General features: G+C 42.0%; 1 protein-coding gene across 1 annotated transcript; it reads right to left on the bottom strand.

Moving 5' to 3' along the window:
• Positions 1–10311: 10311 nt before the first annotated feature.
• LOC134435982 (zinc-binding protein A33-like) lies at positions 10312–12832 on the bottom strand. Its single transcript, XM_063185011.1, has 6 exons — positions 12443–12832; positions 12235–12330; positions 11898–12128; positions 11427–11449; positions 11224–11342; positions 10312–10856 (listed from the first exon to the last, which is right to left on the bottom strand). Exons 1-6 carry the CDS (start codon positions 12830–12832, stop codon positions 10312–10314), a joined length of 1404 nt encoding a protein of 467 aa, XP_063041081.1.

Below are 12832 nucleotides of genomic sequence, written 5' to 3'. Positions count from 1 at the left end.
AAAGGCATTGTCAAAGAGGTCTTGGCTCTGAATACAAACTGTGTGAAGATCATAAGCCAACTCTTAAAAATGTTTCAAAGAGAGCAGTTTTAAAATCCCTATGATGTGACCCCATTCACTTACAAAAAAATGTGTGAACAGCTCAGCGCATAGGCCTGAATATGTCCATTTTTTGACTGAACCATTTGGCCTAGAAAAGTGATCTCAGCTTTGACATGAAGAGCAGGGTTGTGCCATTTGTGTTTCAATATCATCTGACAACTTGCAAAACTTTTGGAGATATGACAGCGTAAAAATAAGGCTGCACATATTACTCAGCTATTGACTACCAAACTGTCACCGTTAGAATCTTCATTCATACACACACACACACACACACACACACATGCAGCCTTGTAGTAGCCAGGCTGCGCCCTCCTAGTGACGCAACACCTTCGGCGGCGCTGCTTTATGCAGCCATATTTGCGTATAGGTATCCTGGGTATCTTTGTGCTTCAGGGATATTCTGAACAAATCAAGTTGAATGATATCCCAGGCTTTATTTACAATAACTTGTAACAATAAATGATGTTTCATTGCAACTTGGAGGGCATTTCCACCCTTTATCTTAAAAAAAACCCCTGAATTTTGCTGTCCATGGGCTAAAAGTGTGTTCATGACATAGTGTGTCTTTAATCCGGTAACCAAATACTTATCTCACCAGCTCCTCCTCTTAATGCTGAATCCATGCATACCTCATATGTTAAATTTGGTTAAACTAATAAAAAGTTATAGCAGTTTATATATTTTAGAGCGCCCCCCGCAGGCCATTTTGTTATCTGTGTGTTTGACACTCGGACCCAAATTGTTCTATAGACCCTAAACTTCAACTTGGAAGAGAAAACCAAACTTTAACATCAATTTGAAATGACTGAGAAAAATTGCACATGCCTACGAACCCACTACATGCAGTATATAATCAAGGCAGGCTTTATCTTTACCAACCCACGTTTCACCTCAATTTCATTCATTCCTTTTATTTCCCATTGCTTAAGTGTGTCATGTATATCATGCCCTGCAAATTTGGTAATGATATCCTGTTGTTGACGTTCATGAGTTATGAGAGGGGGGTCGAAAGAGAAACTGGGATGACATTCCTATTACCATTGGGTTATTTGACCAAACATTCTTACACTTCTGCACAACAGTTCAGATAACTAGCAAAATGTCATATTCCTCCCAAAACAGGTCATTCTTGCATCAGCACTAATCCTTCTCCCACAAAAATAGGACTAAATGAATGCAAATGAGCCAAAGCAATTGAGAAGGATCTATGCCATTTTGATGGTACTGACAATTTATGTGGGAGAAGGACTTGTGCTGATTCAAGAATGAGCTGTTTTGGGATTTGGACCAATCGAGAAAAGCTGTAATATTGTTGTAAACCGATGTTGCCAGATGGAGAAACTATCGCACCAAAAGCTCAAAATGATCAGTTTTGGGGGCTTTTTGGTAGGAAATTATAATGCAAGAACCATATGGTTGTTTCAAGGCAGCTAAATTAACTGAATGAAAACTCTAAAATTATCGGACAAATGGACAAAATTATGGTACAAATACGATAATTATCGTACATCCGGTAGCACTATCGTAAACCCATTTGAACTAAAGCATAGTTACATAACACCATGTTTTTTTCATGGTTTGAAAAGCTCAATGCCAAGGTAACATGTAGGCATCACCTCAGTTTAAAAAAAGAAGTACCGTTCTGTTCTGGAGCCATCGCTCTCTGTCGCAGTGTTTGAAATAATACTGGACTTAATAATTAATATCTTCATTAGGTGAGGATGACAATGTGGGGAGTTACTAATAACCTCTACCCCTTTCTGGGAAAGGCCCAAGGACAAGTCATTCCCCTCTAATTCATCACATCCTTTCTTTTTTTCAGTTTTATTTTCTACCTCAACTTTTTTACACTTGTCTCTCGGACTGCAATGGAACATACTGGTGTAGAGCAGACAGACAGGCAAGCAGACAGACAGGCAGGCAGGCAGGCAGGCAGACAGACAGGCAGGCAGGCAGGCAGACAGCCACAGGCAAGCAGGCAGGCAGACAGACAGAGAGGCAAGCAGGCGGGCAGACAGACAGACGGGCAGGCGAACTGGTGGTTATTGAATTCTCTCATTACCCAATGGATGCCGTATAAGGGTCTCTCAAGAGTTTAGTCTTGTCATGTTTGTCTTCAGATACAAATCTCCTTAATTAACATAGTATAGGCACATATTAGACAAACAGACAGACAGACAGACAGACAGACAGACAGACAGACAGACAGACAGACAGACAGACAGACAGACAGACAGACAGACAGATAGATAGATAGATAGATAGATAGATAGATAGATAGATAGATAGATAGATAGATAGATAGATAGATATGCAGAGACAGATCAGAAGTCAAGACAGTCTGCTCACGTGGCATTGAGTGTGGTGCAGGTTGATATAGCAGCATTCACTGCTTCCCATCATTGGCCTTGACCAAGACAATACATCCAACAGATCGTGAGGGAGTATGAATGTGTGTGTGTGTGTGTGTGTGTGCGCGCGTGCATGCGTGCGTGCGTGTGTATGCGACTATGCGTGTATGTGTGTTACCAACGATGATTACATAACTTAAAGGAAGGAGTAAGAAAAGTGTAGGCTACTTAATACAAAATAGAGTTAACTTGATGATATGAAAGCACATGGATTGGATTGTTTTTTTTGTGAAGCCATTCTCTTTCTTTCTCACTAATTACAACTAATTGGTAGAGTTTGGATTGGTTATGGGCTGTACTCTCTCTCTCTCTCTGTTTCTGTCTCTCTCTCTCTCTCTCTCGCTCTCTCCCCAATAGCTGTTTAAAGAGATTAAGTTTGTATGGGTAGTTTTATTTCGTGGCATTGTTCTTTTTCTGTTTTGGGACACATTCTGTTGTTCTCTTACCCTTGTTCTGTCATATATTCCGGAATTACTTTCCATAAAACACTTCTAAAGGCTTTCAACCTCCCTCCAGCATTGTTGGTCCTCTGGCTTCGGGGCTTTGCATCACCCCTTCATAACATCCTCATCACCGCCAGTGTGAGAGTACACTACTTCTGCCCAGGGCTGGGCAGGGGGAGATATTGGGCCCGGGCACGTTTGGCTTAAAGGGGCCCCTCATAATTAGCGGCACAGAACTGAGTCACTGTTGGTCCCCGCACCCTCGTGGGCCCCTATTTTCAGAAATGTTCAGTTATTTTTTAAATGAAAAAATCCCAAAAAATCAGAAAATAGGGGCCCACGAGGGTGTGGGGCCCACCGGGTAATGCCTTCTATGCCAGATGGCCAGTCCAGCCCTGCTACTGCCTGCCAATCCCTTTACTGCTGCAGCACCAGTCGTTCTGTATTATTATGCTTACTTTGGTTTAGCACATTGCTGTTGTGTGGATCTCCTCGTGTTTGTCAAGCCTGTGGGAACAGATGGACGGGCGGTCGGCGGAAGAACAGAGCAAACAGAGACGGGAGATGGAGATGGATGAGCGGAAATGGGGGGATAAAGGAAAATGAATAATCAAAGGAGTAGGACGATAATGAGAAAACGGGAGAGAGAGAGAGAGAGAGAGAGAGAGAGAGAGAGAGAGAGAGAGAGAGAGAGAGAGAGAGAGAGAGAGAGAGAGAGAGAGAGAGAGAGACCAGAGAACTACTCACTAATTTCCCGTCCAAAATATGACCAAGACATTTTGCTATTCTCAGATGAAATGGCAAAATAGAGGCCTCTACAAATCTACCTGAAACTGGCATCAGTTTAAAGAAGGACAAGGGTGGTAGTGGTCCGTCTTTTCCTCAATACATGCCCACTTATAGAAAAATAAAAAATATGAACCTTTCCTAAAATGTAGTAATGTTCAATGTTCAACCCTTACTTGTAAATAGGCCTACTGGGTGTGCCCACAGTCATGTGGAAGTTCCCAGTCTGACTTATTTGTCTACTGTGTGTGTGTGTGTGTGTGTGAGAGAGAGAGAGAGAGAGAGAGAGAGAGAGAGAGAGAGAGAGAGAGAGAGAGAGAGAGAGAGAGAGAGAGGTGTGCTGCTTCATCCTCTTCTTTTCTGCCCTATGGTAACATAGAAATACTGTTTGCTCAGTCTCAAGGTCTCCTATACAGGTTGAAAAAAGTTAGTTGGGTTTACTGAATTCAACAGTGCACATTGGTTGCACACAAACAACTTGCTTTGACAGCAACTTTAAAATATTGAATTAACATTTTGATGAGTAATTTGAGGTCATAATCCATCTCGATCCTGCACTCAACTCACAATTCGGTTCGTATCACGATCTTTGACCTGCGGTTCGATGCAATTTTAAATGAATCTTTTTATGTATTGATTTTATATAATTATAACAATAATAATTTATATAAATAAAAACTTAACAGAATAAAAATAATTAAAAATAATAATGAGGAGGATTTAAAACTTGAAAGCACATCATATCACATCACATCATATCATGTGGTTGTTTTATGCACTGAATGGTAACAGAAAAAGCACATCCTGTTTGCATCGTGATACAGTATCATGACTGTGTATGACTTCTCGGTTTCGTACTGAAATGGCATTTAGTTATTATGTTGCCAAATGCTGGAACCAGCTTCCTGTCCAAATTAGGACTGCCTCAACAGTATCATGTTTTAAAAAGAAATTAAAAACAGCTTTAAAAATAGAAATTTACAATATATTTTTTCTTTTCTCTTCTTTCTTCACTTTTTAGCACATTGATTGACAGTTATGTATGATAATGTGCTATATAAATAATATTGGTTGATTGATTGACAGACTAAGTGATTGATAGCCCTGCCAATAAAAAAGGCCATTACAGACACCCGTTGTAATGTTGATGTGATTGGAGTTTCCTTTCTCTCTCTTTTGCTGCCCTCTACTGGATTCAGGCGGTACTGACTTATTTTTCAGGCAGGAGGTGCTCAACCAACAAGTGGTCATTTTCGGACCTCCTGTCCTCTCCTTTTGCTTGCATCCTCGAGCTTCAATGATGCCCTACCTCCACAACTTTTTTTTGGGGGGGGGGACGTTTCCCCATTCAGCATCCCTATTGCAAATGAGAAAATTACCTTTGAATTGTGCTTTGGTGAGATATTGAGTAAAACTTTTTTATTTGTTTTATTTGAGAATTTGTTTTGGTTGAGTGAATTTGCCTCGAGTTGCACGTTTCAAGGAAATACAGAATGTAAGTGTAATGTAAAAAGATTGACAATAGCAAGAGTTTGAAAGCAAATAGTAGGTTTTATTAATAGCACTGTTAAAACATTTATTATGTGAATATGAAGATGATTTGTCAAAAGCTCAACAAAAGATAAACTGATGTAATGATTTTCCCCAAAAGCTTACCAAACCTTTGAATACAATGAGGGGGACCACTACTATTTAGACTAATATTTATGTGTGGTGTCAGTTCTTCACACCTCAATGAGGAGAGGCAGCAGGTTGGAGACAGTAGATGTTCCCAGAGGACACACACACACACACACACACACACACACACACACACACACACACACACACACACACACACACACACACACACACACACACACACACACACACACACACACACACACACACACACACACACACCACTCTACCACTATTATTCTATACACCATTAGAAAGAGAAATTAAAGACAAAGTGTAATGAAGACACAGTTTTAACACAAAGTCAAATAAATTCATGCCATCACAAAATGTTAATTTGGCCTGTAAGGCCTCACTAGGCTACTTCCTGACCCTGGATGGATTGGTGGTCTTGGCCGTTATGACATTATGGACAATTAAAAAGGACTCTAACATACAGTAATATGACAATAGCACAGCACAGGTCTTCATCAATGGACAGGACATCAATGCACGGGCACACACACATACACATATGCAGGACTGTAGTGGACGGTAAACGCACGTAAACGCCGTTTAGGCCTACGCATCTCTGGAATTTAGGAAATATGCGTTTACCCACCTCTAAATAGCGTTTACCCACCTCTGAATAGCGTTTACGCAGCTCTTAATGGCAATTACGCACGTCAACGTTCCCTTGTGATCTGCCGTTGGAATAGTCAAAAATAAATTTGGTGTCATTTAAAAAATATTGTTGAACATAGGCCTACTTAACACTTAGGAATCATTTTCATCTGCTCTGTATTCGGGTATGTGACCTTCCAATCAGTGCTTTTCGGCTGCGGCGGCGACACCAATCAGGATCCAGGGAATATGTAAACACATACACGTTGTGTAGTTGCCTGCCTGCCTGCCTACCTGTTCAAAGTTAGTCATCATGGATATTAGGAGATATTTGAAGAGACCATCCAGTGCTTCCACTTCCGCAGATGCCAGAAAGGCCTCACGTGCAAAGTAAGACTGACAGAGATCAATGTACATGAGTCGTTAAATGTGATTCATAAATAAGTTTGACGAGCTTTCAGATTAGCTAATGCGTAGTCATGCTATCCTTGTATTGCACTCGTCACCCACCGCTAGTCATTCTATCACGAAAGCTAGCAATAGAGTTCTTCAGTAACGCGGAAGCATGTAGTAGATTGTAGTCTTTCATGTTAGCATTTAAGGACGTCCTGGTTCCTATCGGCTTCCGGCCTCCATTGGGAATGAATTGGGGCCAGTTTCAAATAAGCTCCGAGTGCAAGCACGCGCTTAGCGAACCCCCGCAAACTGTCGAGGGTGTTAAAAATAGGCTGTAGGTATGACATGGTTGATCATTTTGTGTCAAACTTCGACATAAATACGATGTTGCGTCCATATGCTAAACCCGGAAGCTTTTGGCGACTACAGAAGCGGCGTCTGTATCTAACGGCATGTACGTTCGGAGGGTTGTACCCATGGCAACCAAAGGAAAGTATGTAGTTCGGAAGTTTTAATGATCAGAAAGGGGTTAGCAATATTGAATTATAATCGTCATGATTTAACATGTGAATACACCAACATGATGATACGATCCGTTCCACTAATGAGAAAGGGATGCGGGGACACGCTAATGTTCGTTGTTGGCGTGCAACTTATATTTTTGCCAAACCTGAATCTCTATGGCGTTTTGCAATGTAAAAAATCGCCATGGAACCGGTAGTCCAAACGCCGCATACAAGTTGACGTCAACGCTGAAGAGCTCTATGCCACCAGTGTAATTTTACAACAATAATTTTACACCACGAGACGTTCTCGTGCTTCAAGGTGAAATGAGAATAGCAAATCAAATAAAAGGTCAATTGTCATTCTAAATTCTGCAAAAATATGATTTATGTGATGGCTTATATATGATTAAAAAAAAAAAAACAGCCATTGAATTGGCACATGTAAATCAAAAATAGCAATCTTATATTTTCTAAATATAAAACAATATAACAAAAAACATGCTGTATAGGCTATTTATGCTGACATAGGTAGTTATAGCCTACATGAGTGATCCTTTAACTTATGTTGTCAGTGTAATTGGCAGGCTGCTTAACTGGTGTTCTCAGCCCCACAACTCTTAAATTCTACTTTTTTTCAGGCAGTGATGGCACAGGCAATGAGGCAGAGATCACAGGGAGAGGAGAAACACCAGGAGATCAGATAGAGATAGAAGAGGAAAGAGGAGGAAAGGAAAGAGGACCAACAGAGAATGAGGAAACAGAGAAAGATGAAATAGGAGATGCAGAAACAGGTAGTGCGAGAGGACACACACACACACACACACACACACACACACACACACACACACACACACACACACACACACACACACACACACACACACACACCCCATATGTACTGTAGCCTAGATAGTTCTTACTCTTACTTGAAATTTAATTGATTTAATATGACTTTAACTGATGACGTCATGGAATATGGCCAGGACAGCCATACAGATTCGCGACACCTTGAGTGCGTTTTAATATGCGACCTTGCCTCCTCCACTTGCCTCCTCCACTTGCTTCTCGTCATGATGACATCACTGACAACAGCATTATATTTCAATATCTTGCAAAAGCTCAATTTTAAAGTCTTTTTCTCATTTGCAATTGGGATGGTGAATGAAAAACAGTCCCTCAAAAGTTGTTGTGGCGAGGCTGACAGCTGGGAAACTTTATCGTTTTCTCCACGGAGGAGGGGACAGGAGGCGGGACGAGGAGACAAGCACAAGTGGAGGAGGCAAGGTCACATATTGAGATGCACCCCTTGCGTTGCTTTGTGCTGTGCTGTGCTGTGTCGCGTCGCGTCGTGTCACGTTGCGTCGCGTCACGGTCTGTCTGATCAAAAAAATCATAGTTTACCCATAGATACCCATAAATGGCCCATAAATTATAGGTGGGTAAACTCATATATGTGTATAGAAGAATCTATGAGTTTACCCATTTGACCACTACCGCCCTGTACATATGCAAGAAAATGTACACACACGAATGTGTGTTTACTCACACATGTACACGCACACACACACACACACACACACAGGCATGCACGCACGCACACACTGTGGTTTCCGCTACATTCATTTCACAGTGACGGGCCGCCACGCCTCCGCTATGCCCCGGCACACAAAAATTCGGAGTTTTGTCAAGGTTCTAGCAAACGCAAACTTGCGTTGGGCTACGGCCCGTTACGCTATGATTTAGGACCGCTTACAGAGTAACAGCGTCCTGTTTGTATTTATTTCTACAATAAAGATAGATCAATGCCAGTAGGCTATAACCCTTCTGACAAACTTGACACTTTTCCGTGGATTTTTGACAGTTCTTAGTCATCTCTGAGCACTGCGTTAGATTTCAGCGATATCTCTCAGCGCTATACAGGGTCGGAAATGGCACCTTGGTTGGAAAACGATGTCCAAAAGTAGCCTATTGTGTTTGCTAAATCACTGTAAAACTAGTTCACAATTAAAAGCAAAGAAATATTTGATGTAAAACAGGAGGAATTTTCTACCAAAGAAAGGAAATATGCCACGTTTTAGTCATTGAGCTACTGCGTAAAGTTCTGTGATCCGTCATCATGTTACGTGCGCTAAGAAACAAATAAATCAAAAGTATCACAGTTAAGCCATGCAGATAGCTTAGGCTTATAACAACTTCGACATTTGGAACAATCCGAAGTGGCCACGCATGGTTAACAGTTCTCTTTGTCAGACTTGGATGAGGTGTCTTAGCACACGTAACGTGACAAAAGGGGAGAACCGCAACAAACGACACATTGCGCTCAAAGTTTAAAGAAAGAAAAATCAGCGTGCTGTGTCTCAACGTTTAGGCTACGTTAAATGACTTGATCTTGATATGACAAAATTATGGCCATATGCTTCATCATCTTTGAAAATAACCGTTCAGTAAAACGTGTCCACTCGTCCCGACTGTTCTGCTTAATTCTGTTATCGCTTCTGCAGTGCAGACATGTGTCATCCAAAAAATCCCATTAGCCTATTGCACAAAGCAAAACGCGGTGTCTCTCAAAATCTGTTGTTTATTTAACATAAAACAACGCATAAAATGATGGTATCCTTGCACATACTTCCAGCGGTCTAGTAAAGTGTTTGACTCTCGCCTTCCCCTCTCGCTGTTATCCAAAATGCGTTACCAATTAACCCTTGAAGCGCTGCGGCAACAGGGACTGTAGGCTCCAGTATTGAATTGGGCTTTTGGGTTGAACATCTGAAAACACTGAAATTTGAGAGATATACTAGGCCTACATTTTCACAGTCAACATACATGCAACATTTAAATGTAGGCTTAAAATAACTGGCTATGGTGTGATTTTGCTTAGGCTAGCCTATGTTAAATATCCAAATAGCCTATCCATTCATATTTTTCATTCATATCTTATTTTGTGCCTTTTTGTTTCATTAAACATCATTTGTAGGCCTCCTTAAAACTGTTGTAGGCCTACTGCAATATAAAGAAACCTGCTGTTTCAGTGCAGTAGCATATGACTGCATTATTATTAGGCCTACCGCAGTAGGCCATTAGTGTGTTTTTGTAGTTGTGAATGCAGTTATTTACAAGAAACTGTGATACGGTTACACTGGGGGAAAAATGTTTTTACAGAAGGGGTGGCACGGTCTTTGCATCTCTGGTTACATTATTAAGGAGAGTGTTTGGGTCCTAGGCAGCAGCCAGATCAACTGTAAGACTATTATAACACATAGTGTGATATAAATTACTAGTTCCCAACCTAGGGGCCGGGCCCCCCAGGGGGTCTACTTGGTTGGCGGGGTCCTGCCACCGTGCCTTCAAGAAAATCCTGGGGGAAACCGCAGCTCGATTTGTCTACCTGTACTGCTCTACTTGTATAGAGGTCTTCACTGGTAGCATCCTCAGAGGACAGGCATTACAACCAGTACCAAAATATGGAAACATTCTCTCAGTGAAAGTGTGGGTGAAGGTGTGTAAATGTGTGTTATTATCAGGGTCAGAGAATGACAGCTTTCCTCTGTCCCAGTCCAGCTGCACTCTGATCCTCTGGAGTTTCTGCTTCACTGTGAGGACAATGCAGGGCTGTGATGAGGCACATACTCCATATTTACCATTATAATAATACACATACCACCGCCCACTCAAGGAGCTGAAGTCTCCCTTCCTCTGGCAAGACTCTGCCGTCACGCCCACAAGCCACCAAGTGTTGTCCCCAACCTCCACATCCCAGCAGTGTGTCCCTGACGTAAAGCCCTCAGAGCCCAGGAGACAGCGACGCTGATCATATCTCTCTGGGTTACCAGGCAGCTGCTGTTTCACATCACCAAGCCTCACACTGGTCAGATCCTCAGACAGGATCAGTTTTGGGTGTGCAGTGTTGGGGTCCAGAGTAACAGGAGCTGCAGAGAGGAAGAAAACACACAGAAGCTGAACAATAAAGGCCACGCGTTCAGGCCAACATAGAACCGTGCCGGTGCCCATTCCTGCACCTAATCTCAAACAAAAAGTCTAAGTGCACGGGACCAGAAAGTTGGTTTGCGATGCGAACTGAACAATACTTGGTTTTTCCTCTGCGTATGACAACAATGTGGATTTCAGCAAGTTTATACGGGTAACAAATGGTCACATGCAGAACAGTGAGCCCGGTATGACCGTGTGTGTGTGTGTGTGTGTGTGTGTGTGTGTGTTGGGGGGGGGTGCATGTGTGTGACTGTCCATGTAGAGTGGAGGTGTGTGTGTGTGTGTGTGTGCGTGCGTACTACTTACTGAATTGAACAATCTCCTGCATTTTCTCCCAGACTCTGAACTTCAAGTTGCCCAGGTGCTTTGCCACATTGATCAGAGCTCCTGAAAGCTTCTCTGGATTCTGCAGTGTGCACTGGGCTCTGGAATGAACAACATTCAGGAGTCAGTGCTGTGTGGGTTTGGGTTCAGAACCACAAGAGAGAGACAGGAGGCACATCACTCACCTTTTCACTGTGCTCTTGTAGTTCTGGAAAGAAATAGAATATTGTTAAAACCACCTTGTTTTGCATGTATTAATTTAATTCATTTGAATTTCATTCATCAAAAACATGCTTTTCAACACACTGTGCCACATACTTATGTAGTCAAGCAATGACATAGATACACACATGCACACGTATGTGTATTATGTACTGTAATATTCTCAGTCTGTGGAAAGATCTTTTGATTTCCTTTTACTAACAGCTCTGTTCATGATTCAGCACATCTCATTGTATACCTGTTTAAGAATACCAAAAGCATTGATTCTAATACAATAGTTTCATACAAATGTGTATGATTCATCACAAACAACAACAACAAAATATGATGCACGGACTCACGTAGAGCCGGACAACCCAAGGTAGCTTCCGGCAGGTGAAGGCACAATAATAATCTCATTGCCTAAAGACGTAAGAGTGACGTAAGTGTGCTACCTGCAGGAACGTGACATCATCAGCTTCCATCTCCTCTTCTATGGCTCTGATTGATTCTGAAAGAGATGAGATCTCTCTGCTCATCTTCTCAATCTTCTCCTTCATCATCTGACTCTTCTGCTCCTCTTCCTCCCTCAGTGCAGCTATCCTGGCTGCCTCTTCATCTCGTAGAAACTGGTGAAGCTTCTCAAACTCCTCCTTGATCTGCCTCTCTGTGTTATGAACTTGAGCCTGCAAAACACATCCGAAACATATTACAATTAGTCAGTTAAATTTTATCTGTAAAACCTCAAATCAACATGACACTTCTTCCTCAATGTACTGATCCATGTCTTACCTTAATGTGAGCTGCTGTTTTATCACAGAGGAGTTTAACTTCTTCAAATGTCTTCAGTTTCTCCTTTAAGGGATGCAGTTTGATCTTGAGCTCATCCTGAAAGGAACAAACACTATTTTAGGTCACAACATAATGTCAAAATAACATTTGCTAAATGATTACAGGGGTTAGGCTACAACATCATGTAACTATGTAAATAATTTCTCACCTTGCGTTCAGGTGCTGCTTCATGTCTAATGTTGTGATTTTTGTGTTTCACTGAGTCTCGACAAAGCCAGCACACAGTTTCTTTATCATCTAGACAGAAGGCCTTGAGTTTCTCACTGTGCAGACTGCAGAGCACCTCAGACCCTGCCGAAGCTCTCTGACTCCTCTCCAGTAGGAAGGTCTCACACAGGTTCCTTAACGCCATGTTGGGATGATGCCAGTCTTTTGAGCATTTCCTCCTGCAATAGGGACATTCTCTTGATCCCTTCGTCTCCCAGAACTGCTGCAGACAGGCCTTACGTACACTGTGAGCACACGTCAGTAGGACAGGATCCTTGTAAATGTCACAGCACACAGGACAGGTGAGATCCTCTTCGAACTTTGATGCCAT

Source organism: Engraulis encrasicolus, chromosome 20 (assembly GCF_034702125.1).
Source record: "Engraulis encrasicolus isolate BLACKSEA-1 chromosome 20, IST_EnEncr_1.0, whole genome shotgun sequence".
NCBI classification, from domain to species: Eukaryota; Metazoa; Chordata; class Actinopteri; order Clupeiformes; family Engraulidae; genus Engraulis; species Engraulis encrasicolus.
This window is presented reverse-complemented; position numbering and strand designations above follow the sequence as displayed.

Excerpts from the sequence above, each read along its gene's own strand:
- LOC134435982 (XM_063185011.1), bottom strand. The coding sequence starts at position 12,832 with ATGGCATCAAAGTTCGAAGAGGATCTCACCTGTCCTGTGTGCTGTGAC. Across the intron at positions 11,450-11,897 it reads ATGATGTCACGTTCCTGCAG|AACTACAAGAGCACAGTGAA; the intron begins GTAGCACACTTA and ends ATTTCTTTCCAG. Across the intron at positions 11,343-11,426 it reads TACAAGAGCACAGTGAAAAG|AGCCCAGTGCACACTGCAGA; the intron begins GTGAGTGATGTG and ends TGTTCATTCCAG.